The sequence below is a fragment of the Crinia signifera genome, chromosome 19 (genome assembly GCF_055691185.1).
Source record: "Crinia signifera chromosome 19, ASM5569118v1, whole genome shotgun sequence".
Lineage (NCBI taxonomy): Eukaryota > Metazoa > Chordata > Amphibia > Anura > Myobatrachidae > Crinia > Crinia signifera.
Genome location: NC_139226.1, coordinates 118,156,176 through 118,180,720, shown reverse-complemented (window position 1 = coordinate 118,180,720; position 24,545 = coordinate 118,156,176). Strand labels below are relative to the sequence as shown.

Here is a 24,545-nt window from a genome sequence, read left to right as displayed (position 1 = left end):
TATATACAGTTATATTTCCATGCCTTGCTTAGTACTTCTTTCAGGACACTGTGCTCTGAGGTTAGGTTATCATCTCATTTACAGATGCTTCTTTGGATTCCCTCATTATTGGGATAAGAGTCAGATACATAAGCTGGACCTAAGCCACAGGTAAAAAGAGCTTCTGGAAATCTAATTAACTGTCCATTTGGTGTTTTTTGAGGACTTGTGGTATCTTCTGTTCTGTCCTCTTGGAAAAGATGAAATCAGACTTGTAATAGGATTACTGAGAAAGAGGAGGTTAGACGGACAGCTTGCTAATTTACAGGTAACTGTAGACTTTTCATTCAGGCCTTGGAGTGTTTGTAGGTGGCCGTGTGCTTGTTACCCATTGCTGAGCCTGGAGCCACTTTTTATATCACCGTGACCAAGATTTTAATTTGAAAACCTTCATCAGATGTCTTTGTTATCACTACTGATAATCTTTGTGGCAGGTAAGCCATAACGCTAAATACGTTTTATTTTTGTAGTTGCATAAAAGGTTATCTTACATGCTTAAGTGCACCATATATTATAAAATATATTGCTATTATTTAAATGTATATATACACCTGTTAATTTTAATTGTATATATATATATATTTTTTTTTTTTACATGTACGGTTTATAAAAGTTTTTTTTCATTAAGACCCTCTTGAGTGCCATCTATCACCACACACACACACACACACACACACACACACACACACACACACACACACACACACACACACACACACACACACACACACACACACACACATATATCCACGCAGTATAAAAACCTCTTTCTCTGAAGATATTAATTAGGTTTTAGTAGATATTGATCTTTTTTTAAGTGATTGCAAAGTATAATTTTACTGAAAGAAGGCAGTTTATTGCATTTTTTTATTCTTTTCAAATATGATTTTTCAAAACTTTAAAGTACGGAAATGATTATGAACTTTAAACATGTTTATTTAGATGTAAAAATGCGTTTATGGATACATAAATAGAAATTGAAATTGTATTATTATTATTATTAGTAGTAGTATTAGTAGTTTTATTATTATTATTATTATTATTATTAATTTATAGGAATTTTGCCTCTAAGATTTAACTCATAATCCGCATTTGATTGGTTGCTATGGGCACCTTCCCCACTTTTCACTTTTAGAAGCTTTTGTAAATGTACTCCATATATTTGTTACCTTTATTTTGATTTGATTTTTATTGCGTCTTTATCTTTTGTCTAAATGTCATACGCACTGTACTGTAGACCAGAATCGTGTAGGCTATGAGAGTGTGAGAGTGAGACCAATACAGTTAATCTTGTATGGCTTGCATTAAGAAAGGATAACTTTAGGCAGCCAGGCTAAACTAACTGCAAGTTATTTGTCTTTCAGAGGCCACTCTAGAAGGCCTTGCCAATGAAAGCCCTCAGATAAAGAACTCCAGTTTGCATCATCTGACACAAAATCTCTTGATCAACTACAGTAGAGATGTCAGACCTGTGAAAAACTGGACTCACGCCACTACCGTCTACATAGATCTCTTTGTCCACGCGGTATTAGATGTTGTAAGCTAAGATCTCCTTATACATCTGTTTGTGTTAGCGATTGTGAAGTCATTGTGGTTTCCAGTCAGCTATTTATTTTATGGACAGTCGTAAAAGAAAAAAACTTTTTGAAATTGTAATTGACTTCAGTGTATTCGTTGATGTGAGTTCATCTATAAAGTAATTATGGAAATGGTACAATTCATTTCTCTCCGCAATTTGTGCTATTGGTGTTTTATTAAGTATACCACATTTTGTTAATAATAATAATAATAATAATAATAATAATTGCAGTAAACAGAGAGGAATAACTCAATAGGAAGCTACAGTAGGACGGTAGATAATAAGACATGTTCATAAAATATTCTACTTGCTTCTTTAATTTGCTAAAGAGCCACAATATATCTACTACCTAAAACAATACTAACGAGTAAATGTTTATTTTTATCTATTGTTAGCAAATTGTTTTCTGTCCTAAGACCGTTATAATGCAAGCGCATAACCCAAACCAATTCCCCCCCCCCCCGCTCTGTCCTGGCGCCTAGTCAGCCTGTTGGTTAATCAGGCACTGGTGCTGCATGTAATGTTACAGTGTAGCACTTGGCTTCTGTCACTGAGCAGGGGGTAGCATTGAGACGTTACCCCTCAGCTGATCGCACTACCTTTGTGATGTCACTGATGTACTCAGCTTAACCAACAGGCTGACTAGGCGCCAGGACATAGGGGGGGGGGGGGGGGGGGATTGGTATGGGTTATGCGCTTGCAAGTAGCAGCCAGGGAATAAAATTAAGGCCTAATTTATTCTGTGCATGTTAGCTATAAGAACCCGTACTGATATACTGTGGGGGTTAAAGTTCTTAAGGTGACTGCCAAGTGTAACTTACTGATGGAACCATTATGCAATACTTTTGGAAGAAAGTGATAGGCTAGCTCCCCCCGCTGTCTGAGTCTGGGCAGTTGGGATCCTGATGTCGGGCTAATGACTGTCGGGATCCCAATTGTTGGTGTGCTATACCACACCCATTTTCTCTCCCCCCTGACACCAGAAAATGTGGGGACTAGGCTGGTGGGAAGGGGGCCAACCTGGGAATGTCCCTGCATGATCCAGGGACCATATTTCTGGGTATTTTCTGGTGTGAAAGGGGTATTATTTAAAGTACCTGGGACCTGCAGTGCTCTGAATACAGCTGGGCTGACCCCCCCCCCCCCGATCTCTGCGCGCCTGTCAATGGCTGTTACTTCTGCCCGGTGGCAGCTGTCCCCTAGTCTCCGCAAGCATGTATTGCTCCTTGGCAGCGAGCATGTAATCCCGCATGGCAACGAGCATGGAGCCCCTGGCAATGAGCATGGAACCCCTGGCAATGAGCATGTATGTAAGCAGCACTTATATAGCATAATTTTTAATAGACATTACGGTGTTTGACATAATACATAATGGACATTATTGTGTGTGGCTTAACGTGAATGGGCATTACGGTGCAAATTTTTGACGCGCACATTCGGCGCACAATATCCCTATTTAATGAGCGTATTGTGAACTTTGGATTAATCCGTGTGGCATTATGTAAATTTTGGCTCATTCCATTTGGCATCATATGTAAGGTCCAAGTATAATGAGGTCTAGTACTTTGTTGCATAATGTGTAGAAGTGGTATATGATGTGGTACATTACACTCAAGGACACAACCCCTTTTGAGTGGCCACACCCCCTTTTCCGGAGTTCACCTATTTTTAATCACAATCCCTCCCTCTCTCTGCTCTCCTCCTCTTTCTCACCACTCTCTGAGCATGTACATTGGCTCCATTAACACCCCCACTCCCATCCCCTCTCCTACCATGGTGCCCCCCCCCCACCCCCCCTGTCATTTTCTCCTGGATCTGCCCCTGAGTCCGAGTTTGGCAGAGGTTTGGGATGCCAGCTGTTTTTTTTTTTTAAAGTGGCAATCATTTACAAAGGAAAACCATGCCTGGTAAATGATGTGTTAGAGAAGGAGACAAAGTAGGCTATGTTGAATAGCAACATTTTTGCAAGATGGGTGTTTGACTCCTTTCACAGCAATACATCTAGAAAATATCTGAAGCTTTAAATTGTATATACAGTATGGGTGAACTGCTTCATGCAAATCCTATTCTGCATAAATGGCCATTTGGCATTTACTAGTTAAAAACCTGTCACAGTGATGGCTTCTGCAATGTACTTTTACTTAGAGCTGTGACAGTTTTTAGCCCACCCCAGTCCTTATCTTCTGTCTCCAATCTCTGTCTTCACAGCTCTCTCTCCATATCCAGCAAGTTTGAAGCAGATCAGTGTCCCTGCAAAAATAGCTTTCACTCACTTTCTGTTATGACACTTTTAGCACACAAAGGAGTAATCTGGTCTGTTGAGTAAACTCTAGTGGTCACAGGCAGTACTTCACCTCATAGAGGCGAGGAGTAGTTAGCCTCTATCTATCTATCTATCTATCTATCTATCTATCTATCTATCTATCTATATATATAGGCAAACAGATAGAGACTAGCACTCGAGGGTCTTGAAAAAAATTCTGTATTAAAGTATGGACAAACCAACCAACGTTTCGGGGGCAGCGCCCCTTTGTCAAGGTGTGAGGTGAGAACCTCACCTCACACCTTGACAAAGGGGCGCTGCCCCGAAACGTTGGTTGGTTTGTCCATCCTTTAATACAGAATTTTTTTCAAGACCCTCGAGTGCTAGTCTCTATCTGTTTGCCTACCATTACTACAAGACGGGCACCGGGGCGGATGACCATTAGGAGTGAGTGCCGGGCCGCATAGTTATATATATATATATATATATATATTTTGTGAGAGAAACGCACACTCTTCAGATGGAGGTAACAGAGTGCCAGGTCAATAATCAATAGAGTCTTATACCACTAGCAGTCAGCCAATGATAGGACCAGCACATCCACTTGTGAATAAAGCAAAAAAAATACATTTATTTATAGGCAATGGATGTGACACCTGGTGTAACTCACGGCTGCTGCCTACATTCCAAGATCCATGCTGTATTCATGTAGATCTGCTGCTGCCCGTGCTAAGTATCATGGCCTTATACATTGCCTATAAATAAATGTATTTTTTTTGCTTTATTCACAAGTGGATGTGCTGGTCCTATCATTGGCTGACTGCTAGTGGTATAAGACTCTCTCTATATATATATATATATATATATATATATATATATATATATATATTCTACTTTCTTTTCTGCTGGATGTGCTATATAATAATGTCTGTACTAGCTGGGTTTTTATTTTTTCATTTAAATACTGTATAATTTAATAATATGGTACCGATATAATAATGACTATACTGCAATTATAAATGTTTGTACTCTATATTAATGTTGATCTCAGACAGACAAACATGGCTGCAATATTTTTGTAGAATGAACACCAAACCTAGTAAACAAGCTTCCACTCCCACCTATTTTGTTATGAAGAGCAGCATTTTGAACCCCTGAGTAGCATCATTTTCCTCAACATCCTGATTAATGACTCAGCAACTAATTAAAATTGCCGGAGAAGCCGGTGATTTGTTTAATGTGTCATCTGAAGGTGACGGTCCATTTTATCAAAGATAAACCAGGAACAACTATTCAGACAACAAGTAATCAATTAAAGTGCCCACTAATCCCTGCAACAGATTTATGACAAAGGTATTGAACAAAAGTCTGTTTATTTCACCAGAACGTTTATAATTAAAGAAAATTAACATTGTATCGTACAGTAGTTATTGAGGTCAAAGAGTGACCTCAATTTATCAAAGTGAAATTCTTGTTGCAATTAAATCACATTTTTGCCAAGTTGATTTTGGTAAAATATAATTATGTAAATGTGTTTTTTTTCTCTAATTGTGGATTTAAAAACACAGTACAAGGATGCAATGTTACGTTATTATTCCTTAATTTCAATTTGATTGAAATATATGGATTGAAGATCATCCCAAAAAGTTCTTCCTGCTGTTGTCTAGACAGACAGGTGATTGCAGCCTTTAATAAGTGGTAAATTAATACTTAATGTATTACTGTAAGCATTATACTCTTACTCTGTTATACTTATCATGAACTATAAAACTATGGGGGTACTTGTTTCCTAGCACGGCGCCCGTGGGGTCCCATCGCATACCTTAAATTAAGGTATGCGATGGGACCCGACCGACCCGATTTTCGGGCTTTAAAGAGGTTTTTAGTACACTTTAAAAATCGGTCGCATCACATGCCATTATAATGGCATGCGAGGCGACGCGACCGACCCGATTTTTACATTGGACCCAATGTAAAAATGCTCCCTGAGACCCGATTTTACATTGGACCCAATGTTAAATGCCCCCCCGACCCGATTTTTAATTGTAAACCCACCCTCATGGTTAATTATTTGAAATGCCCCCCTATTGTTAACGCCACGATCAACGTCAACCCGAAGCATGGTGAGCGCAGCGAGCTATGCGTGCTCCGACCTTTTCATACCCCCACTATCCATGTCGGTGTGGAGTTGATTTTATACAGTGTGGCGAGCGCAGCGAGGGGACGCGTAATACGTCTGAAGTAATGCGCGTCCCCTCGCCACGTTTCGGGCTCGGTGGCTCACTGCGCTCGCCACACTATATAAAATAAACTCCACACCGACGTGGATAGTGGGGGTATAAAAAGGTCGGAGGACGCGTACTGCCGCCCCTCGCGGGCTCGCTGTGCTCGCCACGCTTCGGGTTCACGTTGATAGTGGCGTGGTGTTAACAATGGGGGCCCATTTCACATAGTAATTACCCATCAGGGTGGGTATACAATGAAAAATGGGGTCTGGGGAGCATTTAACATTGGGGCCAATGTAAAATCGGGTCTCAGGGACCATTTAACATTGGTTCCTATGTAAAAATTGGGTCGATCGCATCGCATGCGATTTGGTCGCATGTGATGCGATTGACCCGATTTGTTCGACCCGATTTCATACAATTAAAATCGGTGGCGCCCTGCTAGGAAACAAGTACCACTATGGGCCTGATTCTGTAGTTATCGGCCCCCAGCATATTTGCGGTGGGGAATGATGTTGCGGCTCTGCGCATGCTACTTTATTAACAGCTTCAATGACTACAGTTGCCGAGGCGTTCATATGGTTAGGGAAGGGAGGGGTGTGTGCAGGGGGCGGCATCAGCAGAATGCCCAGCATTTTATGGTCGTCCCCATGAAAACACTGGGCACGGACCCTGGCCCAATGCCTGTCAGGGATGGGCGGCGGATGTCATAGGACATCAACGCCCGCCCCCTCTTCGGCGGACACCGGAGGAAGTAAAAGTTAGTCTATACTGACTTGTATTTCTGAAGGGGAGAGAAATCATTCCATGGTCTGTGACCATTGAATAATTTCTTTCCCCTTTGGCCGCATACGTGGATATGTGTTTAGTGTTCATTCTAGCACCCGCCATATTTGAAAACCCATGCAGTACCTCTTCCCTGCCTGGGGTGTCGCTGTCTGCTGTGGTGTTTCTAGCACAGGTCTGGTTTGCATATCAGTGCTGATATATGGACCATGCTGTGCTAGAACCTCTACAGCAGACAGCGACACCCCAGGCAGGGAAGAGGAACTGCATAGGTTTTCAAATATAGCGGGTGCTAGAATTAACACTATGTGTTCATGTACATCCCCTTGGATGGGGATTCAGTGGGTGGGGGGGTTCGGCTTAGCAGCGTTTACCTGCTCGCTAAGCAGCGGATGACCACTGCTTGCCAATCGGTGTTGAATCACCCCTATGTCGTCTGTATTTGCACCCTTCTATTGTGCATAGAGTTGTTGAAGAGGGTATAACATCATCGTATTGTAACAATTGCGTCTTATTTTAAAAAGTGTGATCATTATATAATGTTAGAATAAAGTAGAGCATTACACAGTATTTATATATCTGGAATGTATTTCCATTCCGCTAAGTAGAATACAATTACTGCCTGGTGATGAGCAAACTATCTGCATATCATTTTTCTAATTAATTCACATCATTAGCTAAGTAACTATAAAGATATATTTCTGTTCCATCATTTGCTTCATTTTCATTTTCCTTCATATTATGGAACCAATGAGGTCTGATATAGTAAATGGAGTATTTAGATTTAGAGTTTTGGCTGGGGCCTCTAGATGGACACACATGGTGGAGAGTAGAACAGAAACCAAGCGTTCCTATGTCAGCGGTTCTGCGTTCTACGGCATTCTACAGCTTTGGTGAAAAGGAATAACAATCTTGGGGCCTGGGACTGACCTTCAGTCCGCCCCCGCCCCCCCGCACCCCACCCCCCAGAACTGATCTTCAGTCTGGGCACCCCCTGTGCACCTGCACCACCCCCGCCCCCCGCAACCCGCATCATTACTTACCTACAGTAGCTGCGGCATCGCCCTTGTTCATGCACTTGGGCACAGTGCAGCCTGCAGAGCGCTGAGCCCCTCTGTGTCCTAGGCTCTGCGCTTTTTTCAGGCTGGGGGGCCGCCAGGTGGGGGTGGCACCGTGCCACTGTCACTGTGGGCAGCTGCCCGGGCCCCTCAAAGGCCGGGGCACGGGACAACTGTACCCACACCACCCCCCTGTCGGCGGCCCTGACAGTAAAAATTGGGTACTCTTTACCTAGAACGGCGCCCATCGGGGTGATCGCGGGATCGCGGGCAGTACATAAACGGCCGCGACGCGATGCCCGCGATCACCGCGATTTTCCCATAGGGAACAATGTTAAAAAGTCAGATTGATCGCGATTTTGCATTCAATACGCGTCCCCTCGCGGACTTCACAGGTGTCCGTGGCGACGCCGACACCTGTGAAGCCCGCGAAGGGCCGCGTTTACCTGTGAAGGTATCCGCGTCCCCTCGCGGGGCTCGCTGCGCTCGCCGCGCTTCGGGCTCGGTGGCTCGCTGCGCTCGCCACACTATTCTATTCTCAACTCCACGCCGACGTGGATAGTAGGGCATGAAAAGGTCGGAGGACGCGTACCGCCGCCCCTCGCGGGCTCGCTGCGCTCGCCACGCTTCGGGTTGGCGTGGATCGTGGGGTGGCGTAAAAAAATTGGGGTGACATTTAAGGGTTAATTGGGTCTATTTGGGCTCTGTAGCCCATTTAACATTGATTCCTATGGGAAAATCGCGGCCATTGAGGCATTTAACATTAAAATCGCGATCAATTAGGCTTTTTAACATTGTTCCCTATGGGAAAATCGCGGTGATCGCGGGTACACGATTTTGATGTACCCGCGATTTACCCGCGATGCCCGCGATGACCGCGATTTTTTACCCCCGACGCCCGCGATTCTGATCGCGGGCGCCGTTCTAGGTAAAGAGTACCAAAAATTGTAAAATGAAAGTCTAATGTTTCCTCCGCACAATGATCCCACTTAAAGCATGCTCCTGTTGATAAAATCCGCCGCTGTGCACCATCTGACAGAAGGGGGCACGCATGAGACCCTTGCACGCCCTGTTCTGTTGGAGCCCGCTGCCGCCCTCCGCCGGCTCCCCGCTGCTCCCCACTAACCCTGCCCGTCTCCCTGAAGCGGAGTCGGGCAGGGAATCCACTCCCTTCTGCCGTGCTGATGGAACGTGCGAGCATGTGAGATGCTTGGTCGTCCCAGTCACATGGAGCTCCTGTCCACCAGCTTGCATCAGCTTATTCCTCAGGCTGGCTGACAGTCACTGGCTTCAATGGGGAAATGTCCTATTCCACAGAAGCATTGTTCACTTCTCTTCCAGCTGGGCAAAATCACACCCAAATGGGGCTGGTTTACTGTTTGGGGTGTACATGTGTACCGTGATCTGTATGCATGCGCCTTCATTTGCTAATTGGTCACCATGCGAATTCTCAGAACAGCGATCAGGACTTCCCATTCCCACTGCATCGGTTGGGGTGGACAGGGGCGGTGGCTGCGGCGGGACATGGGAACACCCAGCATTTCATGAGCGTTTACTTGCAAATGCTTGGCGCTCCCATGAGGACGTGGCGCGGTGTGCTGAGGACGTGATGTCAGCCGCCTGCCTTGTCTTCGTCTTGCCATACACAAATATAAGTCAGTCTACACTGACATATTTGCTAGCCAACGAGAAACCATTCGATAGTTGCTGACCATCGAAATTTCTGCTGCGGCGGGACATGCGGCAGGACATGCGGCGGGACATGTGAGGGGATGTCTTTACACAACACATCCCTTTGCAGTGTTGCGGGGGGATAAGGCAGCAGAGAGGCGTGTGTTTGCCTGGGCAGAGGGCGGGCTCTCTGGGACTTGGTAAACTGCGAGCTTCGCATGTTCCCGAGTCAATCTGAATGAGTGCCTAAGTACGATGGACCAAATTGTAAAACCCAGCTCTTCTGAATTTGTTTTTACCCAATATTTAAAAGGGTAATGCTTTTACTACCAAGACATATCAAGTAAAAACAATACCCTTTTAAATATGGAGTAAAAAAAGGTATAAGTGCCGGGTCTTACGTCCAGTATACACAGTACGACTGAGCCTGAGTGATGCAGTTAAGCTGAGATCGCTCAGCACAGATCGCACAGCACGCAGCGGTGCACCGCTGGGAGGGTTGGGATCATTTGGTCTATTGCATTATGGTCGAAAGTCATTAGGTCGAATCCATTAGGTCGACATGCTAAAAGGTCGACATGACTCTAGGTCGACATTGGAAAAGGTCGACATGATTCTAGGTCAAAATGTCATTAGTTCGACAGGTCATTAGTTCGAAAAGGTCATTAGTTCGACATTGTCTATGTCGACATTCACAAGGTCGACATGGGGTTTTTCACTGTTTTTTTACCTGAATGTCAACACAGTCGACATGGACACAGTTTAAAGTGCACTGCATCCCCTCGCATCGCTCGCTGCGCTCGCAATGCGTCGGGCACGGTGCCTCGCTACGCTCGGCACACTATTTTATTCTCCCACCACGCCCTAGTGGATGGTAGGGCATGAAATACCGCCTGTCGGCACATGTTGGCTCAAAAAACAGTGAAAAACTCCATGTCGACCTTGTGAATGTCGACATAGACAATGTCGAACTAATGACCTTGTCGAACTAATGACCTGTCGAATTAATGACCTTTCGAACTAGAATTATGTCGACCTTTTCCCATGTCGACCTAGAGTCATGTCGACCTTTTAGCATGTCGACCTAATGGATTCGACCTAATGACTGTCGACCATAATGCAGTAGACCAAATGACCGCATCCCCGCTGGGAGGTGTATACACGTCACTGGGAGGTGTATACACGAAGCAATCAATACTTCATTCTAAAGCTGGCCATACATCAGAAAGATCGATCTTAAGATCGATTGCGCTCATGATTGTGTACAATTTACCTTGAAATCCCCGGCAGTCCTTGGTGGTTTTTGGACACACAATCTACTCACAATCCATCATACAATCAGTCATACAATCCATCTGATGATTGATTGTATGATTTGTGTACACAAGATGTGCACACAATCTGCATACAATCCATCTTACAATCAATTGAGATTGTATGATTGGGTACAATATCTTTCTTATGTATGGCCACCTTAAGTGATCTAGTCAGATCGCGTAGAATTGGGGCTTTCATCGGCCCACTTGTATGGCCCATTACAACCTGACCTTTATATCCCCTGATTTCTGTCCAATAATCAAAACTGTAATTTAATCTTAAATTAAGCAAAAATCTGAAGTGTTAAAACAGTTGAAGATTAAGGGTGAAATTTAATTGGATGAGAGATTCAGAAAGTGAGAGATTTGGTAAGAAATCTCCAGGTTTTTTTAAAGCAGCAATCCTTTACACTGCAAAACCAAACTGGTTTTGCAGTGTACAATAAATGATTGCTGCTTTAAAAAACTGGAGATTTCTTACCAAATCTCTCACTTTCTGACATTACAACACAATCTCTCCATTGCAAAAGTAATCACCAAAAACATCTGAACAAATGGATTCTGAAAAATATGCCATAATGTAAAAAACTGGACATGGGATAAATACTATTTAATTGCACCTAATTTATTATTTTAGGAGTGGCATAGTTTAAGTATTAAATAATGCAGACCAGTCTACTTCTTGGTTTTGTACTGTATAGAAGTATAACAAGTATAGATAGACATGATGGGGGTTATATACTAAGATGGGAGTTCTATTGAAGATGAGCTGTTGCTATGGGCAACCAATCAGATTCTGTAAATTGTCTTCTAGAAGGTGCTAAATATATCGGTAGATTCTAATTCGTTGCTATGGGAAACATCTCATCTTCAATAGAACTCAATATTTACCCTAATAGTTTAGGCCAGTGATAGCCAACCTTGACACTCCAGCTGTTGTTGAACTACACATCCCAGCATGCCCAAATCATTTTTAGCATGGCCAAATAGCAAAACTGTAGCAGAGCATGCTGGGATTTGTAGTTCAACATCTGGCGTGTCAAGGTTAGCCATCACTGGCTTAGGCCTTGGCTGGCTATAGCTTCATTATGTGGTTTGAAACACTACTGTATAAACAGAAACACAATTTGGTACACGCTTCAGTTACTGTAGATTGAAGTTTTGGGATTCTGGGAAACTCCATGGTCAAAATGTATAATGTACTGTATTATAGGGAATGATTGGTGAGAGTACAAATTGGTGTCATCTGACACAACATTTAGGATGAGAACGTTTGGTAAATGTTATCTTGAGACATAATGAACAACAGACTAAAAGTATTACATAGATGCACAACTGTAACTGCTGCTGGTTCTCTCATCTCTAGTGTTGGATCGTCTGCATTAAATAAATGAGGGGTCTCCATTAAACCCTAACCCTAATTCAAATGGATATCTTGTAGGGAATATTTTGTGATAGTGTCGGCAAGGCAACTTTATCAGGCAGTGTTTATGACACACTAATTGCCACAGAGTCGCTAACCCTAGTTTTTCTATTTGTTTCTATGTTTTAAAGACTGGAGGTATAAAATACTAGAGGAAAGTTTTTTTAGGGGAGATGCACTATACGTAGGGGATTTGTTTCACTAAAATTACGAATTGGAGGACATAACTGATTATAATTAATTAAACAATTTTATGATGCACATCACTCTGTGACTTGTCCCTCAGGCAGATGTCACAATCATGATGTTCAGTGGTGCACCCCCGAGTCAAAACACGTCATATTACAAAAAAAAGAGAAAAAAGAAACTCGGGTGGGGTGCACTCTAGGTCCTCCAAATAAAGCTATTCAGTTAATATTTTTTTTATATTTTTATTTGAGCATTTGTGAATTATTTTTTATTTTTTTATTATTTTTAGCTGCTGTGCCCGCTTAATAATTTATAGTGTTAAACAACCATATTTGTATTTAATTTTTTAATTTTTATTATTTGTTTATTTAAATTTTTTATGTTATAAAAGAAATTAGGGTGCACACTTTAATGTATAGGGTTTACACCTAAGATTGTAGCTGTGTGAATAGATTTTATACAAACATCCTGCGAATATATGTGGTAAGTTTATTCAGGAACTGGTATTAAATAACAATTGTTCGATATTGATGTTATATCAATGAAAAATTAATTACAAATAAATGAATGACCATCATATCCCCCTATCACCACATCACTATCAATGTTTTAGGGTGTTTCACTCAAATGTATAGTGATTAGGGTTTTAATCATTGGTCAAAATAATATGTGATTTGCATCAATAATCAAACAAAATATTTACAATTTTATGTACAAATATATATTTTTATATGAATCTCATCCACTATATAATTTATATGGATCTCAATCGTTTTTATATCCTTCTTATTAATTACACTCTGCAGCAAGATAATATGCTGTGTGTCATCTATTGTATAAGGGAATTAGTACTTTTCTGCAAAAAACGCCCACTTTATATAACACGCCCCTAATTCAAAAGAGCCAGTGCAGGGAAATCCCGCAATCAGTGCATATACAGTGTCATACAACTGCAATTAGCACCACTCTCAAGCTTTCCCTTATAATACCAATCTTAAGGGTGAAAAAAACACCACATTGATATTGCCACTCATAGACAAAGTGGTACTATCCCTTTAAGTGTATAAACATACATGCTCTCTCATATGAAGAAAAAAGGGAATCTCACAAACACCATACCGCATCATGCACAACAATTTTAACCACTCCAATAATGATACTCCAATTTATGGCAACAATCCAAACAGGAGAGACAAAGGGCACTATAGTGGTATTGCTGCTCAGACCAAAATTACAATGTTGCAAATATATCTACAAACAATGTATAACAATTGTCTATACTAATGGCCACTTAGTGCATGCTTCTAGTTATATTCCATTGCATAGATATGTGCAGGGAGATTACAAGGTGCAGAGTAGAAATTAATAAAACAGAAGGAAAAATATATATGTATATCGGGCAGAAGCCTCTTACATGCCCACGGCATCCACAAAGGTAGAGCCGCAGACAGCAGAGGGAAGCCCGGTTACCAGTTCCAGACGCCGATGCATGTGTCTCCTTAGCGCCGCTTGTCTGATCCAGGACGGAGCGGAGACCGACAGCCGGTCACGTGAGCGCTCACGTGACTGGCACTTGCTGGGGACGTACGTTTCGCTTGAGGCTTGTTCACGCAGCAGCACAACTCAGCTGTTTGCGCTGATACTATATGTGTGCCGCTATCCAATCACCTTGCAATTCTTATTAACTGACATGTGTCTCATCCACTTGTTTATTGTAACACCCTGCCGGGCTATTATATATGGACTTTATATCAAATTCTATTCAATTTATAAATACTTATATTCACACATCAATTTAGTGAAAAAAATGTTAATCTTTTGTGTAGTCATTATTTTTGCTTTTATTTCTGCAATTGACCCTATTCTTAAAGGGATATCACCCATATAATTATAATGAAAAATTCCTATCAATTGAGCAGGCAAATTTGTTTATAGGTTTGGGAATCAAGTAGTATTACATGGGAATTCTAATTCAAAATACCCAAAGAGGGGGAGGTAACTAGGTTCTTTCAGGAATTATTATAATTCTTATTTATAAAGAAATTTTATATTATTTTAATATTAATTTTAAGTTATGGTTGAGGTTATGATTTCTTATAATTCTCTCATATTCAAAAAAAGTTTAGGATGTCGATCATACTTACCCTGCAAACATGCTCATTGTGCAACATATAGTGTGTTTGTATGGTGAGACACACTCGTATTGATTATATTCAATACCTCAGTGATATGTATAGTGTAATGCCTGAAATAAGTATATATAAGGAGATAGGGACAAATTATATAATAGTAGGGTATTCCCTAGACTAGAAATGCAAAGTGAATAGTGAGCAAGAGGGGCAAAAATAAAATAAATTTTGCCAATTATGTGTTAACAAAAACTGTGCAATGTAAAGAGGGAGAGAAAAGAAGAGGAAGAGTATGTGGAAGGGGGGAGGGTAAGATGTGGGGAAAGTGGGGGGAAAAAGGGGTGGATATAGAGATGGGATAAAGATGTGAGAAAGGCTATGTTTAATTGGTGTATACAGCATATCTTAGGGGTCTAGTTATGTCGACATCCGTACGGGGGGAAAAGTAATTAAATTTAGAATATTGTGCTGGATTAGTACCATTATGTAGTTATGGGATCTTATGCTATCCTGATAGGAAAATGGCATAGTTAATGTATTCATTCATCCCTTCCGGGTTTAATGCACCCAATTCGAATGTCCATTGGCTTTCTTTTTTCAGGAGGGCTTCCGTAAGGTCACCTCCCCTGATGCCCAGACTGATTTTTTCCAACCCACAGACACTGAAACTCTTCAGGGAACTATTATGTTTGGTGACAAAATGTCTCGCTACTGATGTTAATTTCTTGGATTTTTTTAAATCTGATTCACCATTACGTATTGTCCCTATGTGTTCCAGTATCCGATGTTTGAGGGGACGGGTAGTCATCCCGACATACCTCTGGCCACACCCGCATGCAATGCAGTACACGACACCTTCAGTTTTGCAATTGATGTAATCGCGGAATGGGATGGTTTTGCCATATTTGTCTGTAATGTGGTCCACTGTATTCATGTATTGGCATGCTTTGCATTGGCAACAGGGGTAGGTGCCTGTTACCCGTTTGTTAGTTGTTACTGTTCTAGTGAAATGACTCTTCACCAAACGGTCCTTTAAATTTTTTGCCCTGCGCCAACTCATAGATACTCTTGGACCCAATTTCTTAGATAAGACCGGGTCCAACATTAGTACAGGCCAATGTCTTTGAATGATTTCTTTAACCATCTTCCACTCCTGGCAGAATTCTCCTACGAATCGTATCGTGCCTTCTGATTCTTTATCTTCTTTAGTCTTGAAGATGAGTGTGCCATGATCTAACTTCAAGGCATTGCACATTGCTTTTTTAGTAGAGGTGTGGCTATACCCTCTTTCCCATAATCTTGAGGAGAGCTCTAAACTTTGAGTCTTAAAAAGTTGATCGTCTGAACAATTTCTCCTCAATCGTAAGAACTCCCCTTTTGGGATATTTTCCACTGTGGGTGGGAAATGGGCACTCGTTTGGTGTAGCAAGGTATTTGTGGCAGTCTCCTTTCTGTACAGTTGTGTCTCAAGATGGTTGGTATCATCTTTATATATCTTCAAGTCTAGGAATGCCAGTTCTTTTTGGCTGATGGTGTGAGTCAAACGAAGATTAAGATTGTTAATATTAAGTTGCTCAATGAACTGGAGGAGAAGTGTTTGCTCCCCTTCCCAAATGAGGAAAATGTCGTCGATGTATCTCAACCACATCGCGACATGTGATGTAAACTTCTCATTTTCTTCGTTGAACACCACCTCCTTTTCCCATTTGCCTAGGAAGATATTTGCATAGGTGGGGGCACAAGCCGCCCCCATAGCTGTGCCCCGCACCTGCAAATAAAAACGATCATTAAATGTAAAAACATTATGATGTAAAATTAACTTGAGTAATTTAATCAGGAATCTTTAAAACGGTTGTTGTGCTTCCATATCCATAAAGTAGGTGACAGCCTCAATCCCCTGATCATGTTTAATGGAGGTATATAGCGCCTCAACATCAAGGGAGACTAGATATTGATTGTTGTCCAGACTTATATCATGAGGTCTACGTAAGACATCGGCGGTATCTTGCACAAAGGAGGGTAGGTTAAATACAAAATGTCTCAAATGGAGATCGAGGAAGGCACATGCCTTTTCAGTCAGGCCACCTTTCCCCGACACGATGGGCCTACCCGGGGGATCTTCCAACTTTTTTTGCACTTTCGGCAACATATAGAAAGTGGGCATTTTCGGGTTATTGCATTGTAAGTAGTTGTACTCTTTTGTTGTAATAATCCCTTCTGCTTTGGCCTCATTAAGGATGTTAATATATTGATGTTTAAAGTTCTCCATTGGATTAAACATAGTGGACTTGTAACATAGTTTGTCATTTAATTGGCGGTATGCCTCTTTCAGGTATTTTTCTTTAGACCAAATGACGACGTTGCCGCCTTTATCACTGGGTTTAACAATGACGTCGTGCCACTCCTGTATCTCCTTGATGGCTCTCCTCTGTTGTGCACTGATGTTAGGGCTTTTAAAATACCGATGTCTATTGCAATGTAATCGATCAAATTCTTGCGATATCGCCTTCATGAATATTTGAATTTCTGGACTGATATTGTCAATAGGAAAAAAGGTTGATCTTGGTTTTACTTGTGGTCTTGTTTCACTAGTTATTGCACTCTGTGGATTGGATACTGATTCCATATATAGTTCCTCTAGAGCAAGTAGGGCTTCCTGCTCCAATTCACTTGTTTCAGACTGTACAGGCTGGAGTTGTTCCATATTATCCTTTTTCTCATACATTTTGGTTAACGTAAGTTTCCTGCAGAATAGCTTCAAATCCCGCTCCCATTTAAATCGGTCAAAATTCTGTGTCGGGGAAAAAGACAGCCCTTTCCCTAAAATGTCCATATGAGTCTCATTTAAGATGTGATCAGATAGATTAATCACTTGTAATTTGTGTGATGTTGTAGTTGTTGTCTGGGCTGGAGATGGACCTTGAATACATAATTCATTGATGGATGTCAAATTATCCTGCTCAGTTTGTGGGACACTTAGTAAAACTGGGGCCTTCTGGTAGTCCTTAACTCCAGCCTGTACAGTCTGAAACAAGTGAATTGGAGCAGGAAGCCCTACTTGCTCTAGAGGAACTATATATGGAATCAGCATCCAATCCACAGAGTGCAATAACTAGTGAAACAAGACCACAAGTAAAACCAAGATCAACCTTTTTTTCCTATTGACAATATCAGTCCAGAAATTCAAATATTCATGAAGGCGATATCGCAAGAATTTGATCGATTACATTGCAATAGACATCGGTATTTTAAAAGCCCTAACATCAGTGCACAACAGAGGAGAGCCATCAAGGAGATACAGGAGTGGCACGACGTCATTGTTAAACCCAGTGATAAAGGCGGCAACGTCGTCATTTGGTCTAAAGAAAAATACCTGAAAGAGGCATACCGCCAATTAAATGACAAACTATGTTACAAGTCCACTATGTTTAATCCAATGGAGAACTTTAAACATCAATATATTAACATCCTTAATGAGGCCAAAGCAGAAGGGATTATTACAACAAAAGAGTACAACTACTTACAATGCAATAACCCGAAAATGCCCACTTTCTATATGTTGCCGAAAGTGCACAAAAAGTTGGAAGATCCCCCGGGTAGGCCCATCGTGTCGGGGAAAGGTGGCCTGACTGAAAAGGCATGTGCCTTCCTCGATCTCCATTTGAGACATTTTGTATTTAACCTACCCTCCTTTGTGCAAGATACCGCCGATGTCTTACGTAGACTTCATGATATAAGTCTGGACAACAATCAATATCTAGTCTCCCTTGATGTTGAGGCGCTATATACCTCCATTAAACATGATCAGGGGATTGAGGCTGTCACCTACTTTATGGATATGGAAGCACAACAACCGTTTCAAAGATTCCTGATTAAATTACTCAAGTTCATTTTACATCATAATGTTTTTACATTTAATGATCGTTTTTATTTGCAGGTGCGGGGCACAGCTATGGGGGCGGCGTGTGCCCCCACCTATGCAAATATCTTCCTAGGCAAATGGGAAAAGGAGGTGGTGTTCAACGAAGAAAATGAGAAGTTTACATCACATGTCGCGATGTGGTTGAGATACATCGACGACATTTTCCTCATTTGGGAAGGGGAGCAAACACTTCTCCTCCAGTTTATTGAGCAACTTAATATTAACAATCTTAATCTTCGTTTGACTCACACCATCAGCCAAAAAGAACTGGCATTCCTAGACTTGAAGATATATAAAGATGATACCAACCATCTTGAGACACAACTGTACAGAAAGGAGACTGCCACAAATACCTTGCTACACCAAACGAGTGCCCATTTCCCACCCACAGTGGAAAATATCCCAAAAGGGGAGTTCTTACGATTGAGGAGAAATTGTTCAGACGATCGACTTTTTAAGACTCAAAGTTTAGAGCTCTCCTCAAGATTATGGGAAAGAGGGTATAGCCACACCTCTACTAAAAAAGCAATGCGCAATGCCTTGAAGTTAGATCGTGGCACACTCATCTTCAAGACTAAAGAAGATAAAGAATCAGAAGGCACGATACGATTCGTAGGAGAATTCTGCCAGGAGTGGAAGATGGTTAAAGAAATCATTCAAAGACATTGGCCTGTACTAATGTTGGACCCGGTCTTATCTAAGAAATTGGGTCCAAGAGTATCTATGAGTTGGCGCAGGGCAAAAAATTTAAAGGACCGTTTGGTGAAGAGTCATTTCACTAGAACAGTAACAACTAACAAACGGGTAACAGGCACCTACCCCTGTGGCCAATGCAAAGCATGCCAATACATGAATACAGTGGACCACATTACAGACAAATATGGCAAAACCATCCCATTCCGCGATTACATCAATTGCAAAACTGAAGGTGTCGTGTACTGCATTGCATGCGGGTGTGGCCAGAGGTATGTCGGGATGACTACCCGTAACCTCAAACATCGGATACTGGAACACATAGGGACAATACGTAATGGTGAATCGGATTTAAAAAAATCCAAGAAATTAACATCAGTAGCGAGACATTTTGTCACCAAACATAATAGTTCCCTGAAGAGTTTCAGTGTCTGTGGGTTGGAAAAAATCAGTCTGGGCATCAGGGGAGGTGACCTTACGGAAGCCCTCCTGAAAAAAGAAAGCCAATGGACATTCGAATTGGGTGCATTAAACCCGGAAGGGATGAATGAATACATTAACTATGCCATTTTCCTATCAGGATAGCATAAGATCCCATAACTACATAATGGTACTAATCCAGCACAATATTCTAAATTTAATTACTTTTCCCCCCGTACGGATGTCGACATAACTAGACCCCTAAGATATGCTGTATACACCAATTAAACATAGCCTTTCTCACATCTTTATCCCATCTCTATATCCACCCCTTTCCCCCCCCCCTTTCCCCACATCTTACCCTCCCCCCTTCCACATACCCTTCCTCTTCTTTTCTCTCCCTCTTTACATTGCACAGTTTTTGTTAACACATAATTGGCAAAATTTATTTTATTTTTGCCCCTCTTGCTCACTATTCACTTTGCATTTCTAGTCTAGGGAATACCCTACTATTATATAATTTGTCCCTATCTCCTTATATATACTTATTTCAGGCATTACACTATACATATCACTGAGGTATTGAATATAATCAATACGAGTGTGTCTCACCATACAAACACACTATATGTTGCACAATGAGCATGTTTGCAGGGTAAGTATGATCGACATCCTAAACTTTTTTTGAATATGAGAGAATTATAAGAAATCATAACCTCAACCATAACTTAAAATTAATATTAAAATAATATAAAATTTCTTTATAAATAAGAATTATAATAATTCCTGAAAGAACCTAGTTACCTCCCCCTCTTTGGGTATTTTGAATTAGAATTCCCATGTAATACTACTTGATTCCCAAACCTATAAACAAATTTGCCTGCTCAATTGATAGGAATTTTTCATTATAATTATATGGGTGATATCCCTTTAAGAATAGGGTCAATTGCAGAAATAAAAGCAAAAATAATGACTACACAAAAGATTAACATTTTTTTCACTAAATTGATGTGTGAATATAAGTATTTATAAATTGAATAGAATTTGATATAAAGTCCATATATAATAGCCCGGCAAGGTGTTACAATAAACAAGTGGATGAGACACATGTCAGTTAATAAGAATTGCAAGGTGATTGGATAGCGGCACACATATAGTATCAGCGCAAACAGCTGAGTTGTGCTGCTGCGTGAACAAGCCTCAAGCGAAACGTACGTCCCCAGCAAGTGCCAGTCACGTGAGCGCTCACGTGACCGGCTGTCGGTCTCCGCTCCGTCCTGGATCAGACAAGCGGCGCTAAGGAGACACATGCATCGGCGTCTGGAACTGGTAACCGGGCTTCCCTCTGCTGTCTGCGGCTCTACCTTTGTGGATGCCGTGGGCATGTAAGAGGCTTCTGCCCGATATACATATATATTTTTCCTTCTGTTTTATTAATTTCTACTCTGCACCTTGTAATCTCCCTGCACATATCTATGCAATGGAATATAACTAGAAGCATGCACTAAGTGGCCATTAGTATAGACAATTGTTATACATTGTTTGTAGATATATTTGCAACATTGTAATTTTGGTCTGAGCAGCAATACCACTATAGTGCCCTTTGTCTCTCCTGTTTGGATTGTTGCCATAAATTGGAGTATCATTATTGGAGTGGTTAAAATTGTTGTGCATGATGCGGTATGGTGTTTGTGAGATTCCCTTTTTTCTTCATATGTGAGAGCATGTATGTTTATACACTTAAAGGGATAGTACCACTTTGTCTATGAGTGGCAATATCAATGTGGTGTTTTTTTCACCCTTAAGATTGGTATTATAAGGGAAAGCTTGAGAGTGGTGCTAATTGCAGTTGTATGACACTGTATATGCACTGATTGCGGGATTTCCCTGCACTGGCTCTTTTGAATTAGGGGCGTGTTATATAAAGTGGGCGTTTTTTGCAGAAAAGTACTAATTCCCTTATACAATAGATGACACACAGCATATTATCTTGCTGCAGAGTGTAATTAATAAGAAGGATATAAAAACGATTGAGATCCATATAAATTATATAGTGGATGAGATTCATATAAAAATATATATTTGTACATAAAATTGTAAATACTTTGTTTGATTATTGATGCAAATCACATATTATTTTGACCAATGATTAAAACCCTAATCACTATACATTTGAGTGAAACACCCTAAAACATCGATGGTGATGTGGTGATAGGGGGATATGATGGTCATTCATTTATTTGTAATTAATTTTTCATTGATATAACATCAATATCGAACAATTGCTATTTAATACCAGTTCCTGAATAAACTTACCACATATATTCGCAGGATGTTTGTATAAAATCTATTCACACAGCTACAATCTTAGGTGTAAACCCTATACATTAAAGTGTGCACCCTAATTTCTTTTATAACATAAAAAATGTAAATAAACAAATAATAAAAATTAAAAAATTAAATAAAAATATGGTTGTTTAACACTATAAATTATTAAGCGAGCACAGCAGCTAAAAATAATAAAAAATAAAAAATAATTCACAAATGCTCAAATAAAAATATAAAAAAATATTAACTGAATAGCTTTATTTGGAGGACCTAGAGTGCACCCCACCCGAGTTTCTTTTTTCTCTTTTTTTTTGTGGTATAAAATACTAGTAAGCCCACTCGAAGCAAAAGCTTCGAAAGCTAGTCTGCTTCCTTCTGTGTTTGTGCATGTGTGAGAAAGAGGTGTAGTTTCACTCTCTGCCAGCAGAGAGTCACATACACTACATATATATATATATATATATATATATATATATATGTATGATGGTGCTTGCTGTCCACCTTGTGCCTCACCACTTTCACTAGATTATTTAACCTTCCATTAATCCTATTACTATGTCTAAGAGCTCTTCTGATATTCTTTCTGAGTTGTTATTATCACACAGGGACCTACCCTGTATTTGCTCCACCCCTTAAAAACAGAACTTCCCGATGTTGTACCTAGGGGGCGGGTTTGCCAACTCTGGGAAGGAAAGCACTACCTGTAGCATCCCTTGGACTTCCTGGGTGACTCTGCAGTAGTGATACTGGATGCAGATGCTGTGAGGTAGTGATGATGCTGCTCCAGAGTCTCTGCACCAGGATGTCACCATTCACAGACCCCTGGTTGCATCCCTGCAGTCAGGATGCTCGTAGCCTGCATAGAAGAAATATAGTATATAGAAAATGGTTTGTAGCATATATAATCATGCATAGAAATACACTGTATAGTACTTTTACTTGAGGAGTTATGTGTTATGTTTTCCAGGATGGACAAAATCAAAAGTTGACAACCAGTATTTGGTATCGGCAGGTATGTGTTATGTATGATGAACACCTATTTCTACTTATAATTATTATTATTAATAATAATAATAATAATAATAATAATAAAAATCAAACCTATGCAAAACATATATACCATTGATCTGACTACAAGTTGATTGTGATAATGTTATTGTGATGTCTTGTGACACTTGTGATGTCTTTTTTGCAATTATTATTTTACTCATTGTACAATTTGTAACATTGAAAAACTTAATAAAACTGTGTTTTTAAAAAAAATATTATATGCCATACAGTTTACAGGATATATTTTCTTAATTCTAGATGTGGAACGATGAATTTCTGGCCTGGAATTCGAGTCAGTTTGATGGAATTGGAGAAATCTCCCTCCCACTCAATGCCATTTGGGCACCAGACATTGTCATTAATGAATTGTGCGTAACAGTTAATGCTGTTGGTAGCAATAGCGGGGTTAGGGAAATGTTGGGCGGAAATGTTGCTTAAATATAAAAATATCTGTGCATTGGTGGTGCTTTTTTGTTTCCCGGTAGACACTATAAATTTACCAACAAACAGGCTATGCAGATGTGCAAATACTGTAAGTGTATTGTGGGCAATGAATTACTGTACATGCGTATTTTCTCTTTATGCAGAGTTAGATGTATCTCAGTGGGGAGGGTGCTCCTATGTGTCTGCTTCATTTCCTAGGTGACCTCATTACCACTGCATGCTTTGTGCAACTGATCTGTCTGGAAACAGGGGGGGTCATTCTGATTGACTCCGTAAGCTGCAAAGCTCTCAGCTTACCGAGTCCCTGTGACGCCGCCCCGGCGAATACCGCCCCCCCTGCCATCATATCCCCTCGCAACCATGCGAGGAGATTTATTGGGTAGACACATCTACAGTATGTCCCGCAGCAGGAGAAATCATTTGTTTGTCGTGACTATTGAATTATTTCCCCTGGCTTCGCAAGTAGAAGTCCTCATTACCTACTCCTCCAGCATCCAACTCCTGGCACCGCTTCTTTTCCCATGGAGCTGCTGGACCCCACTGTCTCCTGAACGGGGAGCTACTGAATCTGATGCCCGCACCAAGCTCTGCGCACTGGAACCCCTGGAAATGGAGCTGGGCATTGCTGGGGTGAGAGATGGGTGCTGGATCTGCAGGCTGCAAGGGGCATGTACAGTATACAACTAGTTCATATTTGTGAGCTTGCTGTATTGGGTGGCAGGGATCACGGGCAAAACCATGTATAATGCCACTCAAACTTGATGAAAAAAAAAACAGGGCTGATCAGAGCGCAACGAATGTTAATACATTCCACAGCGCTTCAGCTTGCATTGAACCCAATGCAAGTGTCAGCCACGCCGGAAGCTCCGCGATAGTTGATAGATAGAGTTTTTTGTTTTTTTTTAAACGACAAACTTTATTAGTACTTAAGAGAAGGCACTGCGGATGTGGAAACGGGATGTCAGCGCTGTGGTAAGCATTGATACATCCCGGCCTATGGGATTCGTGGA

General features: G+C 41.0%; 1 protein-coding gene across 1 annotated transcript in view; it reads left to right on the top strand.

Annotated features, from left to right (window-relative positions):
* Positions 1-373: 373 nt before the first annotated feature.
* HTR3B (5-hydroxytryptamine receptor 3B) overlaps positions 374-24,545 on the top strand; it is a 52,046-nt gene continuing 27,874 nt past the window's right edge. The window contains exons 1-4 of the mRNA XM_083162006.1: positions 374-473; positions 1,404-1,576; positions 23,009-23,053; positions 23,350-23,459. Of these exons, the coding sequence (XP_083018132.1) occupies positions 437-473; positions 1,404-1,576; positions 23,009-23,053; positions 23,350-23,459 (365 nt within the window). The 5' untranslated portion in view covers positions 374-436. The remainder of the gene's footprint in view (positions 474-1,403; positions 1,577-23,008; positions 23,054-23,349; positions 23,460-24,545) is intronic.